Source organism: Penicillium waksmanii (genome assembly GCF_028829765.1).
Source record: "Penicillium waksmanii strain IBT 27052 chromosome Unknown utg000007l:1.0-4314555.0:1.0-4317578.0, whole genome shotgun sequence".
Classification (NCBI taxonomy): domain Eukaryota; kingdom Fungi; phylum Ascomycota; class Eurotiomycetes; order Eurotiales; family Aspergillaceae; genus Penicillium; species Penicillium waksmanii.
The window spans coordinates 2,218,085-2,240,313 of record NW_026643253.1 but is presented as its reverse complement, the minus strand read 5'-3'; the positions used below and the strand labels follow the sequence as shown (position 1 = coordinate 2,240,313).

At 48.8% G+C, this 22,229-nt stretch overlaps 9 protein-coding genes across 9 annotated transcripts; 6 read left to right on the top strand and 3 right to left on the bottom strand.

The window, feature by feature from the left end:
* Window positions 1-564: 564 nt before the first annotated feature.
* N7481_007666 (polysaccharide biosynthesis domain-containing protein) lies at window positions 565-1,237 on the top strand (the record flags this gene model as incomplete). The annotated part of the gene is made up of 4 exons (XM_057266885.1): window positions 565-609; window positions 690-714; window positions 793-1,114; window positions 1,189-1,237. The coding sequence occupies 4 exons, from the start codon at window positions 565-567 to the stop codon at window positions 1,235-1,237; spliced, it is 441 nt and encodes a 146-aa protein (XP_057121086.1).
* A 715-nt stretch (window positions 1,238-1,952) lies between these two features.
* Window positions 1,953-6,418, top strand: N7481_007665 (ABC transporter ATP-binding protein; the record flags this gene model as incomplete). The annotated part of the gene is made up of 5 exons (XM_057266884.1): window positions 1,953-2,437; window positions 2,511-3,165; window positions 3,234-5,262; window positions 5,351-5,470; window positions 5,532-6,418. The coding sequence occupies 5 exons, from the start codon at window positions 1,953-1,955 to the stop codon at window positions 6,416-6,418; spliced, it is 4,176 nt and encodes a 1,391-aa protein (XP_057121085.1).
* Window positions 6,419-6,700: 282 nt separating this feature from the next.
* N7481_007664 (alpha/beta hydrolase) lies at window positions 6,701-7,522 on the top strand (the record flags this gene model as incomplete). Its single annotated transcript, XM_057266883.1, has 2 exons — window positions 6,701-7,102; window positions 7,184-7,522. 2 exons carry the CDS (start codon window positions 6,701-6,703, stop codon window positions 7,520-7,522), a joined length of 741 nt encoding a protein of 246 aa, XP_057121084.1.
* A 304-nt stretch (window positions 7,523-7,826) lies between these two features.
* N7481_007663 (Transferase) lies at window positions 7,827-9,275 on the bottom strand (the record flags this gene model as incomplete). Its single annotated transcript, XM_057266882.1, has 1 exon — window positions 7,827-9,275. One exon carries the CDS (start codon window positions 9,273-9,275, stop codon window positions 7,827-7,829), a length of 1,449 nt encoding a protein of 482 aa, XP_057121083.1.
* Window positions 9,276-11,437: 2,162 nt separating this feature from the next.
* Window positions 11,438-12,871, bottom strand: N7481_007662 (uncharacterized protein; the record flags this gene model as incomplete). The annotated part of the gene is made up of 2 exons (XM_057266881.1): window positions 11,438-12,694; window positions 12,818-12,871. The coding sequence occupies 2 exons, from the start codon at window positions 12,869-12,871 to the stop codon at window positions 11,438-11,440; spliced, it is 1,311 nt and encodes a 436-aa protein (XP_057121082.1).
* An 831-nt stretch (window positions 12,872-13,702) lies between these two features.
* On the bottom strand, window positions 13,703-15,406 carry N7481_007661 (arylsulfatase; the record flags this gene model as incomplete). Its single annotated transcript, XM_057266880.1, has 1 exon — window positions 13,703-15,406. The coding sequence occupies one exon, from the start codon at window positions 15,404-15,406 to the stop codon at window positions 13,703-13,705; it is 1,704 nt and encodes a 567-aa protein (XP_057121081.1).
* A 420-nt stretch (window positions 15,407-15,826) lies between these two features.
* Window positions 15,827-17,582, top strand: N7481_007660 (uncharacterized protein; the record flags this gene model as incomplete). The annotated part of the gene is made up of 6 exons (XM_057266879.1): window positions 15,827-15,962; window positions 16,018-16,652; window positions 16,754-16,976; window positions 17,044-17,101; window positions 17,158-17,444; window positions 17,497-17,582. 6 exons carry the CDS (start codon window positions 15,827-15,829, stop codon window positions 17,580-17,582), a joined length of 1,425 nt encoding a protein of 474 aa, XP_057121080.1.
* Window positions 17,583-18,358: 776 nt separating this feature from the next.
* On the top strand, window positions 18,359-20,013 carry N7481_007659 (uncharacterized protein; the record flags this gene model as incomplete). Its single annotated transcript, XM_057266878.1, has 2 exons — window positions 18,359-19,081; window positions 19,138-20,013. 2 exons carry the CDS (start codon window positions 18,359-18,361, stop codon window positions 20,011-20,013), a joined length of 1,599 nt encoding a protein of 532 aa, XP_057121079.1.
* Window positions 20,014-20,793: 780 nt separating this feature from the next.
* On the top strand, window positions 20,794-22,059 carry N7481_007658 (glycoside hydrolase family 64 protein; the record flags this gene model as incomplete). Its single annotated transcript, XM_057266877.1, has 1 exon — window positions 20,794-22,059. One exon carries the CDS (start codon window positions 20,794-20,796, stop codon window positions 22,057-22,059), a length of 1,266 nt encoding a protein of 421 aa, XP_057121078.1.
* Window positions 22,060-22,229: the final 170 nt, after the last annotated feature.

Here is a 22,229-nt window from a genome sequence, read left to right as displayed (position 1 = left end):
TGCCGCCTCGACGCCTCCAGGGTTTTGAAACTCCTGAGGTCTAAGAAACCCGTGGACTCTAACTCGGGAGCCTCCAGGGCTTCAAGCATAACCGAACCTTAGAGTAACAAGGGTACCTAGGTACTACCTACTACGTACTACTATGTGCACCGTCCTGAAACCTTGAACTATATAATTTTGTGAGTCGGCCCGGAGGTGGCCACGTATAGTACAAAATGATTTGAATGTTAGGCTCCAAACCACGTCAAATTTACATCTTCGTGGAATATACAATATTGAACGTCCTCCTGGGAGCTGTATGAGTATTTGCTACTGATTTAATCCATTCATCGCCATACTAATCATTAGAGAAGATGCTAGAAAGCATTCCGCGATGTCAGCAGTTCCCGAGGTCACGGGCCAATGACGTCGTGCGCAAAAGCGGCATAATCACTCACCGCCCGGAAAAAATGTTCGCGGGGCTCTGGAGACTCCCCCACTTCACTCATTGGCATTCCTCAAGTACGCCTTGTTTCTTTCACTTTACAATTGTTGGAGAAGTATCAACAGAAAAATACCGCTAAGATGTCCAAGCCATTCAACCCCGAGGAGGCCGAGAACTTTGAGGATGTACGTTGCGCCCGACCGAGAGCCACGGGTACACAACACCCGGTTCAATCTCCAAATACTGACCTGAATGATTTCTACAGATGGAGAAGCAGTTCGCTGTTAAGGGTTCGTCACAACTTTGATCCAATCTATTTTCACACCCTCAAGGAACTCGACAAACTAACCTTTTACCCCCTTTACCAGCCGTCGAACACCTCATGACATACTGGGCCATTCTGGAGAAGGTCAAGGGCTCGCAGCTGCGCCTGACCAAGATGGATGACCTTATCTACGTTTCGTTCATGAAGGAATTCCCAGGCTTCGACCCCTCCGCTCCACTCGATGAGGACGCGATGAAGAGCAAAGCTGGCAAGGAGAAGTGGCGCAACTGGGTCAACCAGTTTGAGAAGGAGATCGAGGACTACAACTTTGGAACGATGATTCGCAGCCGTGCCGATGCCGAGTACGACCAAGACACTACCATCTTCGGTCTGCGGATGCAATTCTACGCTATTGAGATTGCCCGGTGAGTCCTTTTTAGAGGGAGGATTGGAGATGGGAAGCTTGGACACGGAGCCAGATGCTAACCTATTTATTTAGTAACCGCGCTGGTCTGAACGACTGGATCTACGAGAAAGCCAACGCCTGATTGAATCATTTCTTTTGTTCTTTCTTCGCCGTGCTAGAGCTGAAACAAGCACGGTTCCACATCCGGCCCCGACCCGACGGCATGAATCGATTTCTCTTTGGTGCCGTCGCACAAAGAATGCGTGCAGTCTCGTGGCGTTATTGACCCGGGATCTTGAATAGATGGGCTAGGTGACGGTTATGATGTATAGACAAAATCCCTTTTTTTGTACCTTTTCCATAAGATCTGGCTGGGGTTGACTTGGCCGGACATCCCATGGAGGCCGTTGAGACTTCATGGGCGATTGGCGATATACCCGCAAATAAACTGCACTTTACGAATACTTTCAATATTTTCAGTCTTTTCAATCTGCTCGATCTATCCATTCACACCTTTTTCAAAGAATGTGAATGTCAAGGAAGTATGGGACACGTGATGGCCTAGAGCAGGCAGCCGCAGTCTCTCTTTGTTGCCGCGTTTCTGCAGGCTTTCTTCACTTACCATCAATACTTCCGCATCTAGGAAAGTACATATTGTTCTTGATCAATAATGAAAAATGAATATAAAGACTCGGAGCGACGTGTCGCCTCTTTGACCCGACGAGGCGCGACGATACGCTTGCACTGATGCTTTTCTATCATGTCGGGATATGATCTTCCCTTCTAAACCTTCTTTTCTAAACCTTCTTCTACTACTGTTAATTCACGACACTGGCTGTGGCTTAAACTTAGAATCCATGGCTCTAAAATTACACTCTATCGAACATGACGACGATACCCCCGACCAAAAGACCGGAAGGAGCGGCGACAAGTCCAAGTCAAAGGTAACACCGGGTTGGAAATCTCTCTTCCATTTTACGACCCGCAAAAATCTACCGAGTGTCGTCGTTGGCTCGATATTCGCCCTACTCGCAGGATGCGCGACAACGGCCCTGGCGATCTTCCTGGGAGACGTGTTCAATGCTTTTACGGCTTTCGGATCAGGAGATATAGACTACGATGGACTGCATGGCAAGATACTGACTGGCTGTCTGGGAATGATCGGTTTGGGGGCAGCAGGGTGGTTTCTCAACGGAGCATATTATGCAGCTTTCATTATATTTGGAGAACTGCAGGCGTCGAACGTCCGTCGAGACGTTTTCGTCGAGTTATTGACTCGGGATATGGAATGGTTTGAGGCGCAGGAGGAAGGATCCGGCGCTCTACTTTCTGGCATCCAAGCGTGAGCTGATTTTACCTTAACATTTCCAGTCCGCTGTCCGTTTTCGCAATCACTAACATGGATGATCATATAGCCAGATCCAAGACTTGAAAATAGCGACGTCACAACCACTCGGACTTCTGCTCCAATACTCATGCCGATCGCTAGCGTCACTTGGGCTAGGATTTTATACATCATGGAGTCTTTCACTCGTGACACTTGCAGGATTTCCAGTCTTCTCAATGATAATTGCGTTTCTGTCCACAAGAATGAAGTACAGCATCGTTACACAGCAAGCAGAGCTTACACAAGCCTCGAAAATCGCGAACAATGCGATATCCTCGATCGATACTGTGAAATGTTTGAATGGCCAGGAGTTCGAAGTTCAGAACTTTGCGAGCAGAATTCAGAAATCGGCGGTCCATTACCTCCGACAAGCGAGATTGAATTCACTACAGATTGCATTCATTCGGTGGATGGTTTTCGGGATGTTCGTTCAAGGCTTTTGGTACGGGAGTTCTCTTGCCCGAGCTGCAAAGCTATCCCCAGGAGAGGTTCTGAGGACATTTTGGGCTTGTCTGACGGCAGCACAGTCGATCGAGCAAGTTCTTCCGCAGATGATTGTTATCGAGAAGGGAAAAATCGCGGGCGAACTTCTCAAGTCGATAATACAAACTCGTGCGATGGGTCGGAGGAAGAGTGAATTGAAAGGTTCTTTGTACCCACTTCATTGCGAAGGAGATGTTGAGGTCAACAATGCAAGTACCCTCTGAATAACATGCCTAATTTCTCAGCATTTTCTAATTTACATCTGCAGGTATCATTTGCATATCCAAGCCAGCCCGAAACCTGTGTTCTTCAGCCATCAACATTCTTCTTTCCTGCGGGTGAAACGACCTTCGTCATTGGGAAAAGTGGATCGGGCAAAAGCACACTTGGCCAGCTCCTGATGCGCTTCTACCTTCCAACATCAGGAGAGATATTAATTGACGGAAAGCCACTCAATGAAATCAATGTCAGCTGGACCCGCAACAACATCACTCTTCTGGAACAAAAAGGCGTCTTATTCAACGACTCTGTACTCCGAAACATTGCATTTGGCAGCAAGAACCACCAAGAAGTCACAGGATATGATGCTGAAGCTGCGATTGACATGGCCATGCTTCAAAGTACCATTGACAGCCTACCCCAGGAACTGGATACTTGTGTCGGACCGGGCGGAAGCTTTCTGAGTGGCGGCCAGCGGCAAAGGGTGGCCATAGCCAGGGCAAGACTACGTGATACGCCGATTCTGATACTGGATGAACCGACCAGTGCACTCGATGGAACCAATCGCTTAGCTATAATGAAAACAATAAGGGAATGGCGGAGAGGAAAGACTACAATTATCATTACGCATGATATGTCGCAAATTCTTGAAGATGACTTTGTTTATGTACTGGAACAAGGATCTATTGCTCATTCAGGCTATCGCCAAGAGATAGAGATGCAGCCGGGAGCGGAAAATTACTTCCAATCAAAAGAGAAAAATCACAGGAAGAACGAGAAGAAGTTCGAGCGACATAGGAGTGAAGCCTCAAGCTTTTACCAAGAAGATTCGGACGATGGCTTGGGGGACTTGCCAGATTTGCCGCCGCAGGCTCGTCAAGAAAACAGACAGACGTGGGCGCAGCATCACTTACCGCCAGGTCTCCGGTCAAGTACAATAGATGTAGCGTCTAGAAAGCACGGCGTCTCTCTAAGTCGACCTAATGAGTCAACAAGGACCAGCCCCAACACTCGGAAAAAGCGAATTTCTCGTAATCCAAGGGTAGCTCAAGCGCCTGAAAGAACCCAGCTTCCATCCCAAGGCTGGTTGAAGTCATTGCAGGCAACACCCGAAGAAGTTGAGATGGGAGAAATACAGATTCATTTCCCCGACATCGACAGAGTGCATGAAATGTCGAATGAAGATGATTCACAGGTTCCGGACCAGCCCCAAGAAACAAAACGCCAGAGGATTTCTCACGGGCTGTCTCTCCGGGAGCGTAGGATATCACGGTCATCGAAGAAGGAGAAGCCAACTCCCCTGTCCCAAATCATGGGAACAGTATTCCCAAACTTGACAAGGAAGCAGCGAGTCGTTCTTATTCTGGGAATTCTCTCTTCATTGGCCCATGCCAGTGCGACACCGATCTTCTCATTTTGCCTTTCGAAGCTATTTACCACGTTCTATGCCGGGAGCGACAGCGCCAGACTGTCTATGGTTTGGTCTTTAGCGGTCCTAGGGGTATCTTTCGGAGATGGCCTGGCATCATTTTTCATGCACTATTTCCTGGAGTTTTCGGGGGAGGCCTGGATGGATACTATCCGCAACCGCGCATTTAAGCGGATCCTGGATCAACCACGAGCATGGTTTGAGAATGAAGGAAATAGCGCCTCGAGACTTACGGCATACTTAGATCAAAACGGCGAGGACATGCGCAATCTACTCGGCCGCTTTGCTGGGTATGTCATTGTGGCGGCTTCAATCACCGTGATGGCGATCGTCTGGAGCCTGGTAATGTGCTGGAAGCTAACACTGGTGGCCCTTGCCTGTGGGCCTTTCATTTATGCAATTACTCGGGGATTTGAAGCTACGAATGGCGTATGGGAGCGACGGACAAATGCGGCGAATAATCTTGTGTTCGACATTTTTACAGAGACATTCTCGGAGATCCGAACCGTTAGGACGCTGACGCTTGAGGGCTACTTTCATCATAAGTATACGCAAGCTACGTCGCGATCTTTGACTGTTGGGTTGAAACGTGCAGTGTATACTGGCATGCTTTTCGGTATGGTCGAGTCTACTGTGATTTTTGCGAACGGTAAGATCATCTTTAGGGTTCCCTCTGAGCCTATCCCTTTTCTTATCCACTCCCGTCTGGGCCTATAACTGACTCAACCCGTTTCTAGGCTTGCTCTTTTATTATGGTGGAGTACTCGTGGGGTATGAGTATACTGTCAACCAGGTGATGATGGTTTTCTCGATGCTCCTTTTCGGCATTGGCTATGCTGCCCAAATTCTGTCCTGGAGTGAGTCAATACCGACCCTTCCTTGCTAGATGATACATGAAAACTAAATTTCCGCGTATAGTTCCTCAAATTAATACAGCCCGAGAAATTGCCTCCCAGCTACTCCGACTGGCCAAGTTACCTCGCGATGAATCTCATGAGCACCGTGGCCATTTGAAGGCCTCCGATCTAACGCCAATCAAGTTGACAGCAACGAATTTTCGGTACCCATCTCGACCGAATACTCTAGTCCTCAAGGATGTCTCAATAAGCATCGCTAGGAACTCCTGCACTGCCATTGTAGGACGCTCTGGGTCCGGTAAATCTACCATCGCCTCCCTTCTGCTGGCCTTGTATGAAGCCCCGCTTGATCGATCAGGTCGGCCTACAGTAACACTTGGTGGTCACGACATTCTGCGACTTCACGTTCCAACTCTTCGGTCACTGATCGCGATGGTATCCCAGCAACCAACTATCTTCCCAGGAACCATCCAGGACAACATCCGCTACGGAATAAGTGTACGCTCGGTCTTAGCTTCCGAAGGCCATGTTCGCGAAGCCGCCAAAGCCGCCGGCATTGACGAGTTCATCTCCTCTCTCCCAATGGGATATTCCACCGTGGTGGGCGACGGTGGGGTAGGCCTTTCAGGTGGACAGAAGCAGCGCATCGTAATCGCGCGTGCTCTACTTCGCCAGCCTCAAATTCTCATTCTCGACGAAGCCACCTCCAGTCTCGATCCTGCTGGGGCACGGATCGTTCGGGAAACGATTGATCGACTCGTAGCCACGCGGAACAATTTGACAGTGATTTTCATCACTCATTCCAAGGAGATGATCGAGAATGCGGACCATATTATTGTGCTTGACGATGGCGTCGTGGTCGAAGAAGGGCCTTACCGACCTCTTTCCCAACGTGTTGGGGGCAAATTGTACGATCTGATTCATGATCCCAAAGGGGAATCGGAATAAAATATTGGAAAAAATGGACCAATTATTTTTTTTTCTCCTATTCATCCCTTCATTTCCTTTTTTTCATTAAAAAAACAGAGTATGTGCATGAATCATGATAGACTCTCTCCTCCCCACAGCTGAAATTGCCTCGCCGCTTTCCGCCCCGCCAAACCCAACTGAACTCCGAGTTAACTCAGCCACTTGACAACCAGTGGGCTTTCTCTATTGGCTTGCCCTCAAATCCACAGACATACATACAAACAGACCTCACTTTCCTTCTTAACATCATTCTATCCAATTATGTCCAAGCCGGCTCTCATTTTTGCGCCCGGCGCGTGGTGTCCTCCAACTATCTTTGATTCTCTGATCGAGAAACTCGACGACTACGATTGCCACACCGTGTCATTCCCATCGGTACAAGACCCGAAAACCGTTCAAGACCTAGAGCCAGATATTGCTGCCGTACGTTCTCTCGTCGAGAAAGCAGCTGATGTCGGCCAAGATGTGTTCGTCGTTGCGCACAGCTGGGCTGGGGTACCAGTAAACAGTGCTCTGGATGGCGTGGCCAAGTATGAGCGCGAGTCCTCTGGCAAAAGGGGCGGTGTTGTCCGCATAATTTTCATCTCGGCAGTTATCCCTGCTCTTGGAGAGAGTCTTGTCGGATTATTTGGCGGCGCTCCGCCACCATGGTTTGTCCGAGATGTAAGTATTCCCAAACAGATCTATCTTGAATGTTCAAGAAACCTCAATTTGAAAATGGATTGAAGACTGATATGTATTCAGGAGCCAAATGGGACTGTCATGCCCAGTGATCCCCAAGCGCTCTTATTCCACGATGTACCCGATGGAGCAGAATGGGCCAAAACACTCCGGCCGCATGCCTGGGCAACAAATACCGCCCCCGCGACGAATGCCGCGTACCTAGAGCTTCCGGCCTCATACCTGCTATGTGAAGATGATCAGGCCTTCCCTTTGCCCGTGCAGCAAGTAATGGTGGAACGTGCGAAGCGTAAGGGGGGCCTTATCAAGACGGAGAAGATCAAAGCGTCACATTTCCCTTGGCTTTCACGGGCTGACGAAGTGGCTTCGTACATTCGAAGACAGACCACTGAAACAGACTAAGCGGAGGTGAAGGATTTTATTTTCTTTTCTCATTCTGATATCCTTATCTTATATCTCTTCCATGCGGCATTTCTTAATCGGACGAGTTGAAATAGACATAAACGTTATTCTACTTGGTATCCTAGTACCCATTTATATACCTGAATTGTTAAGATCAAGTGATTTGTATAGGTACTAGTAATCATAGTAGAGTAGGTAGCTGCACTGAGAAGGTGGTGGAGCCTTCCAAAGTCATAGGACAAACACACTGGATCGATTGCGGCTATGGAGCGTCATACTCCAACGATCAATTCACCTGTCATGTTTACTCAAACCTAGCATCAATCGCATCCACACCGTAGTACTCGAAATACTGATTCCACTCTGGGTCCGCTAACAAGGCGTCTTTTAGGTGTCTTTCATACGCGATAGAGAATTCCGGCCCGGAATCAGATCCAGATGAAGGATCACGAGGCGGATAGATAACATAGATACCCTCGGAGACATAATCCAGAAGATGTCTGTAAAGAGCCGGCGTTGCGAAACCGAAATCCGCGGTTGACATGCTCGCCTCCCGATGGTCTGTCAAAATAACAGAAAGTGGTGGCTTCGAATCGCCTCGGATATTCAGGGCTGTCTTGTCACGGACGGGGGCGATCATTTCGAGCGTTTGATCGAGAAATTCCTGCGTTGTACTCTTTGTCAAGGAACGTATATATGCGGCTAGTCGTGAAAGAGGCCAATCTGATATCACTTCTGCCGCGGTGGGTGCAGGGATGGGTGCCATTTCTGAAATAGCACCCATCATGACATTATGCTGAAGGCGTGCGGAGACGTTTGGGCTATGCATCCTTCGTCGCATGTCGACTGCGTGACCATAGAATATTGGTTTCGACAGATCTGTCTTGAAAACGGGGGCACGGAGACGGGTCATTGTTCGCAGAATGAAGGCAGCAAAGGCATCAAATGTCGAGATCCAAGTCTCATTATTGTTTCTGGAAGCAAGGGTCTTAAGCTCTGCTGCCTTTCTCTTAGGTAAATGGAAGAGTAGGAACTCGGAGACGGTGTGGTCCGGATGTCGATCTGGAGCGGGTGGGCCATCGACTTTAGCTTCGTCTGGTAGGTCCGCTTTGGTAAGGCGTGATACATCCAGACATGCCGGGTCCCATGAAGGGAAAGCCGTATTATTGAAGACAGCGTAGCAGTTTTCCGAAAGCTGTCGAGCGAATCCAGCCCACCCCATGACATCGTTGGCGTAGTGATGGTGGTGCAGATTCAAGACAAGCCCTCCGCGAATAAAGTTCGCTTTATAGGCTGCTACCACAGGACTACTATCAGGTAGAGCCTCGGGTTTCTCACCATATGTCATTGGTGCCACGCTCCAAAGATTCAGATCGCCGAGGAAAGCAGTGCGGAAATTTTCCTTCTCAATCTGATCAAAAGATGGGTAAGTATCCCCTTCCAAATCCAATCTTTGAACGACGAATTTCACGGTATCGTCCTTCTTCTTCACGAAAGAATGACCACCTTCGCGGTCCTTTTCAATTGTTCCGCAAAGATGTCGTGTTTGGCTCAATGTCCGTTCTAGTCCCAACTTGAGGACCTCAATGGCACGACATTTCATTGAATCTTCCATGCGAAAGAAAAGCGCGTAATTGTTATAAGTGCAGGCCGTCAAATAGTCTAGCGTTGAAACTTTGAACCGCTCTTCTTCGGGATCCTCCTCCCATCCGAACGGATGTAGCTGAAGTGTTTCTTGGTTAGGAACTGGCATAATTGCAACTATATGGTCGGAGAAACTTGGAAAAAAAATATTGTCAGACTGAGAAACAGGCACGATAAATGCTCCCATGGTCTTCCCATACTGACAGTTGTCATATTACCCGCTAACGCACAGCCCCAATGAATCCATGCCAGTATCGACGAATAGACGAATAGAATAGGATACAAGGATACCGTTTCGTGGTATGACACCGGATACTTCTCCTTCAGGAATAGCAAACGGTTGCTAGCGTGTTCTAACGGCGTACTAGTAGTACTTGATTTCAGCCCCGCACCGTTTGACCAGATGATAGAGTTACAATGATTGTACTGTAGTATACGGTTAGCCGGCTGTGTTAGATGAGGGGTACATACTCAAAGAAGTAAAGAGTGCGAGAAAGTGTGAGTGAGAACCGGTTTTTGGTGATGGGCCCTCCTGTCTGTATAAGCACTGAATGTTGGCTGGTAGATAATGTTCAAGTGAAATTTTTATTTTGCAATTGATATCAATGTAAGCCTTTCATTTTCAAAGAAATTACCATGCCTGGTGGTTGAACTGTGAATCTTCAAATCTGAGCAACGAAAAGAATATACTCAATGTGACAATTGTGGGACCGGGGGTATTACGAATCTTGTGATACATCATTGTTGCCATTTATCGTCCAAGCGAGGCTGTGCCTTTGGATTTCCCCCAGATGCGCTTCTATTGGGACAAGCAGCTCTCCATGCTTTCATTCCAAGGTTTCCAAGGTTGATTCAAGTTTATGATATGCTTCATGGATGGCGGACGAGAAGGATGTATAATTGGGTGAATGAAGTAACCTGATTACCCATTTTTCAGCATTACGCCCGCCCCGGCGCGCCTCGTGCTTATATTAATAACAACAAGAATTAACTCCTGCGCCCGGCGTTAGCATAGCGAGTGCCCAGATCGTCCCCTGTCTGAGTAGTATGGGTGTTCCCACACGAAGGAACACTTGGCTACATTTGCTCACAGCACAGGGACCCAAAATCGTTCAGAGCAAAGTGTCGTTTGGCCTACCTAGTCGCTGCTTGGTAGTTCCCAGCTTCATGGACATTGCTGTTTATGTTATATCGTAAAAGGGAGTAGATGGCATCAAGGCAGCGTCCTGGTTATCAAAAAGTCTTCATATCCTTGGTAGATTGACAATCGATCTTCAACTTTTCGGCGAAATCCTGACGAAGTATCTAATATGTTCTGATATAGCTTTTTGGAACTCTACTTGCTACTCACAATCATGATATTCTAAACGTCTACGATAATCATGTAATATCCCAGGCGAAGGGGAAATTCAAAATTCACTTCAAGTTTGCTTACAATGATCTTCGAGTTATTTCCATACCTGTAACGGGGCCCAGGGGTTATATGCAGAGTACGCCTCGAGGACAGATACTATTCTCTTCAAGCCACGAGCTATATCCCGATCTAGCAGTAGTTCTGACATATACTCTGTTCTCAGCCGCAAGACAAGTAAAATACGAGAAAGATCTGCGTCGTCATTTTGGCATTCGCGACGAAAGATACGCATTAAACCAATGATAGCTGTAAGGGGAGTGGGTCAACCTTAGGGTTAGCCAAGGTGACTGTCATATCCGGTCCCGAGGTCAATAACTAATAGTATCTTTTCTTGTTTATTCTCATCAATACCACTACTACTACGCACAACCCGCCCGAGTCTTAAGTCCAGCTCGCTCTTTAGATGTCATTCTATAGGGATTAGATGTACCGGTGTCTGCGCTCAATTCCAAACATTCTTTCAGAGAAAAACTTTATGATAACTTTGGAATGCACGGCGAGGGTAACTTAGTTAGAGTCGTAACTGAAATTGTAGATTTGTGCTATCTAAATCCGACCCTAAAGCCTTTCCCATACCATCCAACCCATCATACAAACAAACAGAAAGAATATCAAACAAACATGAATATCGGCAGTCCCGAACGCCTTGCTAGCCGAGAAACAAAACATTCCATCCCAGACAAGGCGCGATGCAAACGAATGACCAGTCCCCGCAAAAGCAAAACAAGATGATGATGAAAAAAGGAAATAAAATGCTATTACAAATCGTAAATCATGCTCATTAGGTGTGTCCCTCCAGATATCGTCTGGATGAGGTCATGTTCAAGTGGACATATATATCTCTTCGGTGAGAGGACTCATCGTGAAACAGGAGGGTGGCTGTCAGTGGATCCTGTATGCTCCGCTTGAATATCCGAAACGTCGCTTCGTGCCGGACCTGGCGGAGTCGGCGTGCGGTTTTCATCCTCTCGAGACGGCAGTCCTGACGAAAATATCGGCGAAATAGTAATAGGACTGGCGATGTTGACGTGGATCGATGGTAGACGTGTCAGAAGAGGCGGCGGGCGATTGGAGTCAGCGGCTCGTTCTCGGGTGGGACTTTCGTAGGCGGGCGCATCGCCCCATTCGAGATGATCGTACTCGGGTGGTGGGGGAACAATATTCAAATTTCCGATGTCCTCTTCGTCGGTTTGGGGAAGTGGGTTTCCCGATCCACGAGTTGACGTGGGCCGCAGCGCCCATTGATCGACTTCAGTCACAGCCGTATCCGTAGTCATGATGGACGATGCCATGGATTCCCCTCGCGAGTGCATGGACGGGTCAGCCAGGGAAGGCGATGACATATTGAGCGAGGCATTCTGTAGAAGCGGGTGGTGATCTGAATCGTGTGAATCGGCTCGAAGACGAGATCCGTCGTGTCTGACATGTCCGATATCCGCGTAGCTGACGCTGGAGATACGCCTATCTCGTTCACGGGCTTGATGCTCAGCAATGACAGCCGATGCACTGAGTGAGGTATTGCTCTCTCCGCGAGCACGATTGTTCCGAGCACGAGATTCTGCCGTAAGTTCTTCGAGTCGCACCGAGTCGCCACGGGCTCGTGCTGCTCGTCTCTCATTACGGCGGGTTTCGCGGTCGGCGGCTTGTTGGCGTCTCTGTACACGCAGCTGGTATAAAGCGTCCATTTGATCCTCGCGACGTGTCTCTTGTTCGTCTTGAGTTTCGGGGAACTCCACGACCATGTCCATTCCACCTCGCTCACCTTCCCGAGCGACGACTTGCTCGGTCGGCTTTGGGCTAGCAGAGTAAGGGGGCAGGGTGATGATGGATCGGATGGATGTCTCTCGGCGAACATTGGGATTGGCAGCATCCGCGGTCGTCATCTCAGGGTTGATTCCACCTCCGCCGCGATATGAGGTACCATTATCAGGCGTTCCAGCGTTTGGATTGTAGACCTGACCATAGGAGGCGCTACCAGGGCACCAGTGTTTCCACTTGCGTTTCAAGTATTGACCGGGAATATACTTTGGTTCGTAGTACCGTTGCCGAAGCCATCGAGCCCCGAAGTAGCAGATCGTGGCCGATGAGAGGACGAAGAGAATTATGGAGGCACACTATTCATGGATGAGACTCAGGGTTAGCAAGGACGGCGTAAGCAAAGCAAAGCAAAGGGCAAACACATGCGATCGGAGGAAAAGTGAACGGATGCGACCGGAAGCCCCGAGAGTAAAACGTACGATGATGAAGATGCCATTCTTCCGGCTGAGATCCCGTTTCTGTGGAATGTACATGGTGGGCAGAGCATAGCAGAGCAAAAGCAAAGCAGATCAGATCAAACCAGAAGCGGGCGTTGGGCCCTAGAGATCATCGGACAGCATGGAATGTTTTCCCCAAGAGAGAGAGAGAGAGAGAGAGAGAGCGGCTGAAGGACAAAGGATTCAGCCACCAGGCATAATCGTAATCATGTTCTAGGCGCGTGTACAAGTGGAGCAACCGCCGAAGCTCAGGGACGCCATGCCTATTATTATCAGGGCAAAGTGGAGTGTGAAGTGAGACGACAGGCTGGCGTGGACCAGTGAGGATGAGGCCCGCAAAGTCGGTGACGATTGTGTCTGGGAAGGGCCCCTCAGGTCGATCATTGGGGCTGCAGGTTGTATGTATACATAGCTTGGGGAGATGAAGTGCACTTTATATGAAAGTGAAACTGTCTCGCTCGTGGGGAGTCGGATTGGAGCACGAGTACACGCCCTTCCTGGTGCTGCAGCTGCAGCTGTAGATGCTGGCCGCAAGGGCTGGTGACACAGACAGCACACACCCTTACTTGGGGGTCTTCAAGTTGGAGTTGAAACAATGAGACAGTGGCAGGCAGTGGCAGTAGTTGACAGTATTTATTCAAGGGGATTGTGGTGTAGAAGAGTAGTAAGTGGTGGGAGGTGGAAGGTGGAAGGGATAAGCTTATCCGGCTTGTGCTAATTATAGAACCATGGGAACCCAGGTCGGATCATGGGAAGTTGAACATTAGGTTACTAGCAGATTAGATTTGGAGGCAGTTGAATTCAGAACCCTTCTTAGTTAATAATATCACCTACTACTCGCGTTCATACTAACTTGATCTCCCCCATCTACCACCATCGCTTCGCTCCCTGCCTCTTAAGCGATTCTTGCACCATCGTATACGTATCAAATAGCCCCGATTCTTGGAAATACGTCTCATAATGCGCGATCATCTCCATGAGCTTGTCCTTGTCACTGTCTGCCAGATCATGAACTTCACCTTGATCAGTGGACAGATCATATAATTCCCATCTACCAACTCCGCGTGGTGGCGGGAGATACAACGCCTTCCATTTTCCCACCCGAACTGCGGCAATTCCAAACTGCTCCCACCCCACAATATCATTTTCGGAATCGTATAAAGTAACATTCTGATCACAAGATGCTTCTAGCAGAGCTCGCCATGACTTCCCTCGCACGGGGGCCACTTCGCGGCCTCGAAACTGGCTGCCCGGGTGTGAGATGCCGGCCAGGTCCAGAACCGTTGGAAGCACATCCATCACGGTGGTGAATGTATGTGATACACTTCCAGGCTGCATCTTGGTGCCGGTTGGGTATCTAACAATACAAGGACAGCGAATCCCTCCTTCCGTAGTATAGGATTTAGCTCCACGATTTGGCGCCGTTGCGGCCGAGGCCCATTGTGGACCATACCAGACGAAAGAGTTGTGATTTCCCAGGTTCTCGAGGGAATTGTCGTAGTATTTCATCAGAAGATCCTCAAGCGTCGCCCCTGCAAGGATGGGAATGGCTTCGAGAAGCTGACCCTCGGCGCCATTGTCCGACATGAAGACAACAAAGGTATTCTCCCATTCGCCTGTAGACTCGAGGTATTCGTGGACACGACCGACATTGACGTCGATTAGGTCGACCATCGCAGCAAAAATCTCCATCGCCCGACTGGACTTGCGCTGTTCATTTTCTGGTAGGTCGGCCCAAGGGGTTGTATCGAGGGTGTGGAGGGGCGCGGGCTCAACATCGGCCAGTACAATTCCTTTGTCTATGAGGCCTTGCAGTCTGCGGTCTCGGAGTGCCAAGGGTCCATCGTCATATCTACCGTGATATTTTCGTACAGTATCTGGGGGCGCTTGCAATGGCCAGTGAGGTGCTGTAAAAGGTAAATAGGCGAAGAAGGGCTGTTCTTTTTCTTCTTCGTTCCGCTCATCCAGGTACTTCAGCATGTAGTCCGTGAAAGTATTGGATGAGTAAAAGTCTTCAGGGAGATCGGTTTTGCCATCAATAAACCGATCATGCTCCATCCAGAGCCCATTCTCTTTCAAAATCGCTCGAGGCTTCTCTTTCTCTCCATACAATTGCGGTTCGTGGTTGTAGTGATTCCCAGCGCCAGGCAACGTACTGAGGACTTTGGTGAACCCTCGAGCAGAGGGACTCAGTTCTTTTTCCAACCCCAGGTGCCACTTGCCAGACATGACTGTGAAATAGTCATTGTCTTGTAAAATTTCCGGTAGAGCAGCTACTCGGAAATTCAAATAACCTTCGTAGCCTTCTCTTCCTTTGAAAATATCCGGGAAGCGATCCATTCGCTCCGCCATGCCCCCAAGCCCAGCGATATGGGCATCGGTTCCAGAGAGAAGCATCGCTCGTGTTGGCGAACAGGAGGCTGCGGTGTGGAAATCGGACATTCGGATTCCCTCCTCAGCCAACCTGTTCAGGTTTGGTGTGTCGATCTCAGATCCATACGCCGAGAGATCGCTGAATCCCAGGTCATCGGCAACAATTACCAGAAAGTTGGGTCTTTTGCCGGTCGCCATCCTGAGTATGTGAGTAAACTTAAGGAGCCGTTGCTTTAGATCAATCGATGACCAGGAGAGTCGCAGTATAAATAGCCTTGTCTCTATCCCCTCGTCCAATCACTTGCGACGAATGCCGACTGCCGGAGCCATGGCGTGATGACACTAAACGACTTAGCTCTGGTTGTACTCAGTACCCAAACCAATTTATTCCTTCTCGTTCAAAAAAATAACTTTATAATTCAAGAAGTTTTAGCTGCAGTATTGTGTAACATATGCGTTCTGATCTGCCTACACGGTAATCACGACATGGCTGGGGGTTTTGACAAATTCAACCTTATTTTCTATAAAGACACGACTTATTCCCATGGAAGCTTGTTTTTGAACAAGGATACAAACTATTCCTTCTAACCGTCTAGAGTTATACTACACTCTATCATCATGGCGAACTGGAAAGATATGCGGGCTTTTAAACAGGCTTCCCTGAATATGGTTCTGGCGATCTTTGTCATGAGCGTCAGTGTCTTTAGCTATGGGTTTGACAACAGCGTATTTTCTACCATTCAAGCAATGGACGGTATGTTTTATGAGATGGTATGCTCCTTTCTCCTGTCCCTGACCCCATCCTCTAGCATACGAAAAGCGATTTGGTACCTATAACCCCGAGACGAAAACGTGGGGATTCACTACACAGCATCTATCCTTCTTGAATTCTCTCGGTCTTCCAGCCAAATGCGTTGGCGCAGTAATGGGCCTTCTAGTAGCAGAGAAATTCGGCAGAAGAATCTCTTACATTGCAATGCAATTCGTCGTCCTCGTCGGCATCGCTGTCAGCTACAGCGCAACAGCTTACGGTGGTGCTCTAGCGGGCCGTATTCTCGTCCAATGTTTTGTTGGGTGGGATAACTTTCTCGTGCCCATGTTCCTGGCCGAGATCAGTCCGGCGGCCCTTCGAGGCGCGATCGTGGTAATATACGTTTTCGCGCATATCTTTGGCTCTCTCATCTGCTCGTTTATTACGCTCATCACTGCCAAATACGAAGGTGATGCCTCTTGGCAAATTCCACTTGCTTCTATGTTTGCCTTCCCCGCATTTGTGTTGTTATTTTCCTGGTTTGTACCGGAAAGTCCCCGATGGCTGGTTCGCAAGGGTCAAAATGAAAGAGCCCTAAAGCACCTACGATGGCTGCGGGGTTCTCGTCTGTCAGAGCAAGAAAGCCAAGCTGAGGTTCATGCATTGCAAGAAAGTATCGAGCGAGACCGGGAAGTAAAGGGGAAATGGGGGGGGACTTTCTGAAGGGCCCAAACAGGGTAAGTCTCGCAGTATTTCGGTTTTCCAGGAAAACATTAACCTTTGTTCGAATTCAGAGACGACTTCGCATCGCAATCGCTGTCGCCATCTTCAATCAAGTTACAGGACAGAGCTTTATGAGTCAATATGGGGCTATATTCATCAAGAGTCTAGGTACCATGAGTCCCTTTACGTTCCAATCAATTGCATCGGGAATCACCTGTCTCGGACCTATCATCACCTTCACATTTGTCGACATGATCGGCCGACGTCCTTTTTACCTTGTTTCCGGAACAGCCTGTACAACAGTGCTTCTCATTTGCGGCGGTCTCAGGGACCGGTGATGTTTCCGTATCTGACAAAACAGGCATCGTTGCTACCTGTACATTATTTGGCTTCTTCTATGTTATGTCATTTGGTGGGATGTAAGTTTTGTGATCCTTTTCAACGATTCGTTCCGGTTGCTGATTACAACTTTCAGTGGTGCTGTGACTGCTGCTGAGGTCCCTCATCTACGACTACGAGACAAAAACGCCTTGATGGTGTACTGCACTCAGTTTGTCTTCGATTTCATCGTCACTCTGACTCTGCCTTATCTTTTAAATGCCGATTATGCAAATCTTCAATCCAAGGTTGGATTTATTTACGGCAGTTGTGGTATACTCGGTCTAACATGGGCATACTTCTGTCTTCCTGATATGGCAGGACGATCACTTGAGGAGTTGGAACAGATGTGGACTGAGAATGTCCCAGCTCGCGCATTTCGCAGTATGTTTTTCTTTCTTTCGTTTTGTATGCTCCTTCGGCTAATGAAAGATAGAATGGAAATCGCCTGCGGAAACCGGTGCTGATGATGACATGGCCAAAATTGCAATCTCCCCGAAACAAGATTCTGACAGGTGTTAAGCACGCCTTGAAAGGTAGCATGTCGGTGTTAATAACTACCGAAAGTGAAGGAATGGTCTGCTAGGTCAATTAGTTTGTGTCTGCAACTCCAGCAATAATAGCAAGTTTTCAGAATCAAGACCATCCGCGTGAACATGAAGATTTAGCCGCTTGGCTTGCTACGGTATAAGATTCAGTCCATTAAAACCCCTTCTCAGAACAGGCTGTCTCGGTCAACAGATCGAAATAGTAAATAGCGGGTCTATTGCTCATCGAGACTGGCGATGGCGACTCGCGCTACGGCTACCGGTCGCCGACAACCGGATTGCAAGCCAGTGGTCCGAGAACACGTAACAATTCCAAGCAAACGCAAATTATTTCCTGTTAGGTGTTTCCAGACGTGTTTCCAAAGGATTTCAAGGGCAACAATAGTATTTTTTCTTTTTTCCCGTTCTCATGTTCCGTTGCGATTGGCTGTTACTACCGGCTACTAAATACTATCCCCGCGTTCCTAATATCAAGGCTTTAAATGCGGGGGTGACTAAACTAGCTACCGGATGTCGGTCTAGGGAATTTCTGGTTGGCTGGCTCGAAGATCCTATATAAACCACGTACAATGGTTTCCAGTCTGCCGGTTTGGCCGGGCTAGATTATTCGACAGCAAACAGCCTTTCGCTAGAAACCACCACCTTACCAAACGTCTTCTCCCATCTGTCTGGAATCCTAAACCGAAATACAGCAGTCGATACAGGAGTTTATTTCGGTCTCTGCCAAGCGTTTTTAAATTCGAAGGAACAATGCAGAATTTCGGCAATCCTAAGCCTCCCCATAAAATTCCGCACAAACCAAGCGGATTACCCAATGAACGGCCAAACATCGTTATATTTATGCCGGACCAGCTTCGCTACGATGCGTTGCACTGTACTGGAATGAATCTAATTGTGAAGACACCCAATATCGACAAATTCGCTGCACGTGGAGTACGTTTCTCGGAGTGTTATGTTCAAGCGTCCGTGTGCTCGCAATCCCGTTGCTCAATGTTTACGGGACTATACCCGCATGTATCCGGCCATCGATCCCTAGAAAATCTTATTAAGCCGTGGGAGCCGAATTTGTTTCGCTCCTTGAAAGATGACGGGTATCATATTGCCTGTATGGCGCCACGCGGTGACCTATTTGCTCCCACAGTGACTGAGCTCAGCCTAGATGAATATGGGTTTCTGGAGCCTCCCGAAGTAACGAAGATCATAGGAGGGCACGGCGATGAGAGACCTGAGGAAGATATTACCATTTGGGAGCGACTTTTCTATAAAGGTCGGCGAGATAGCAACAAAGCAGTCGACTATGATGAAGCGGCTGTTCGGAGTGCGGAACAATGGCTCGATTGCCCTCCGGATGACAAGCCATGGGTCTTGTTCTTGCCTCTTTTCTTTCCTCATTGCCCTTTCACGGTTGAAGAGCCATACTTTTCTATGTATAAGCGAAATGATATGCCAGTTCCATCATCGCCTGATGAAAAGGTAGGGAGATACTAGTAGCTCCTGGACATCTGACAATACGGTTAACACACCTTCAGACTGGATACGAGCCACGATATATGCAGTCAATTCGACAGCGACATGGTACTCATCGTGCAACTCCAGAGATATGGGCCGAAGTGGCCGCCACCTATCACGGCATGATATCGCGACTCGACGATCAGTTTGGTCGAGTTGTCGATAAACTCGACGCCACAGGATTGTGGGCAAAAACTATCACCATGTTTTTCACCGACCATGGAGAATATCTTGGCGATCATGGTCTGATTGAAAAGTGGCCCAGCGGGTTATCCGAGACTCTGGTTCGTGAGCCTCTGATTATGGCGGGTGGCGGCATCCCTCCTGGTCTTGTACGCGACAGCATGGTAGAAATGGTCGATTTAGTACCTACCATATTACAGTTATGCGGAGTGGATGAGACGTTTCCTCATAATGGAAAATCCCTACTTCCGACAATTCTGGAGAACAGACCACACCGTGAATATGCCTTCTCCGAAGGGGGTTTCCTTATCTCTGAAGAACCGTTGCTTGAGCAAGCCCCGTTCCCCTACGACTTGAAGGCCAAGCTGCAGCACGAAGATACCAGATGCGTTGGCAAGGCTATCTCAATGCGAGATCAGAACTGGACGTACATTTACCGGTTGTACGAACCGGCGGAGATGTATGACCGCAATGCCGACCCGCACGAACTACACAACCTCGCAGCAGACCCGCAGTATGTTCCTCAAGCACGACTCATGGAGAGTCAGATGTTCCGCTGGATGGTTGAGACGAGTGATTTTCTTCCCTATAGTAGGGACGGTCGGTTTCCCAAAGTAGACCTTCCTGATCCCAAGACGCTACTCGATGAGCGGAAGAGGAGACGTCAGAAGGAGGGCGGCGATGGAATATCCAGGGGTAATTTCGAAAGCTAGTGATTTAATTGTCAATATTATACTCAGTATGCATTTTTGAAACCAGAGGTGGTGTGGCAACATGATGGTCCCGAGACACATCTAGAAGTATCTTACTTGGAATGCAGATCGCAAGCATCTCATGGCTTTTGCAAAATCAGCCACAGCTTTGTCCCCTGACCGTCCACGGAATTTAAGCATACATTACCGCCACTGAGAGACCCCGGATATTACAGGGGCAATCCTGCTCTGGTGATACGATAGTTGCCCGCTGGTGTTCGTTCCCCAATGGAGAATAGCCCCTGCGGGGATTGACATGTGGTAGATCATCTGCCCGCAAAGCATGATCGTGTGGCGGCGAGCCTACAACAGGATATTTAGTCGGAAGGCTTTGGTATTCGGGGAACAGCCTTCTAGTAGCAAGGATCGTCGAGTGTAAAATAACGTAAAATGAACTAGTCTGGGTGAGGGTATCACTGATCTTGTCCGTCTTCCAACTGCATTATGAGAGACGGCGCAAGGTCATGGCAACACTGTATCACCGGGCCTCGTCATCCTGCCCTACTCGATTTAATGCCGAGTCTTTTGAGGTGAATAGATAGAAGCTCCAAATGTATAAAATTATGGGTCGCCGAGCAGAGGTCGGTGGGCCCTCAGGATCATCTCTCTCCTATCAGATTGCTCTCCACTTCACTTCACTTCCTCACTCTTCACTTCTTCTTACTTCTTACCTCTTAACTCCTCGCCCTTGATAACTCACCTTGGTATCCTCTGGATTTTACTGCATTCGTACCGTGCAGGATGGCGACTTTGAACTTTGCCCTGGTGAACACGACTGGCTCGAACACGGTTTACGCGTACGTCACCGGCCGGGCTATTGATAATAACAATGCACTCTTCCTCTTAGGGGCAGACGGCAAAACGGCCTACTACCCCACATCCCCCTCAGCGACCCTGACCGGGCTGAGCCAGGACTGTGCGATCCCTCTTGGGGCATCTGGCAGTACCAAGACGGTCACCATCCCTCATATCGCGGGTGGACGTATCTGGTTCGCTCGCGATGGCAAGTTGACCTTCTATCTCAACCCCGGCCCCAACTTGGTGGAGCCCTCGGCCTCGAATCCCTCGGACGCCAACTACAACGTGTACTGGGACTTCTGCGAATTTACTTGGAATTCGTCGCAGCTTTATGTCAACATCAGTGATGTGGACTTCGTGTCGCTACCTATCGCCATCGCCTTGACGAATACCTCAGGCACGACAAGTTCTGTGCAGGGTCTTCCTTCGAATGGACTGACTACCGTTTGCAATGCTCTCAAGGCGCAGAATGCAAAGGACGGTGCGGGCTGGGATCAGTTGGTCATCGCCAAGAACGGCACCAATATCCGCGCTGTCTCGCCGAATCTCGGAATCGTCCTTAACAACTCCCTGTTCAGTTCCTACTACACTGCCTACGTCAATCAAGTGTGGTCCAAGTATTCGAGCGCCACCTTAACGGTGAATACGCAAGCCGCTGCGGGCGACGTAAATGCCACTGTCTCGAATGGTACACTTAACTTCTCTGGAGGCATCTCCTACGCCAAGCCCTCCACAGGAGATATCTTCAGCAACAGCTCAGGGGCATTTGCTGTCTCGGGTAATGCCACCAAAGATGCGATTACGGCGCGTCTGGCGGCGGCTTTCAATCGATCCACTTTGTTGATAAACACCAACCAGCCAAATGGCGAGGTGGTGTCCAACTATTATCAGAACGCTGTCACCAATCACTATGCGCGTATCTGCCATGCAACTACGATAAATGGCCGTGGATATGCCTTCCCCTATGATGATGTTAGTCCGAACGGAGGCGTCGATCAATCAGGTAGTGTCTATGATGCGAACCCGAAGTTGTTGACTGTTACTGTGGGTGGCGGCTCTACGAGCGCGGTCGCCGAGGATGTTGTTTCTCGACCAAGTGCTGCACCCCCAGTCCCCAAGAGACCAAGTGCTGCACCTCCAGTCCCCAAGAAGCCAGGTCACTTGGGTGGACTCAAGAAGGTTTGGCACAAGTTCTCGCGTAGCGGATAGACGAATCGTCAAATCGTTGAGGTCTTGAGAAGTTAATTTAACTCCTCGGGTGTTTCTTTGCAGGATATACATATGTGCCTTTTCCTGGCGATCAATATTACATAGGATGAAACTTACGTGAAGTTTATGGAGCCGTTTGCAGATATCCAACATTGAATTATATGAAATGT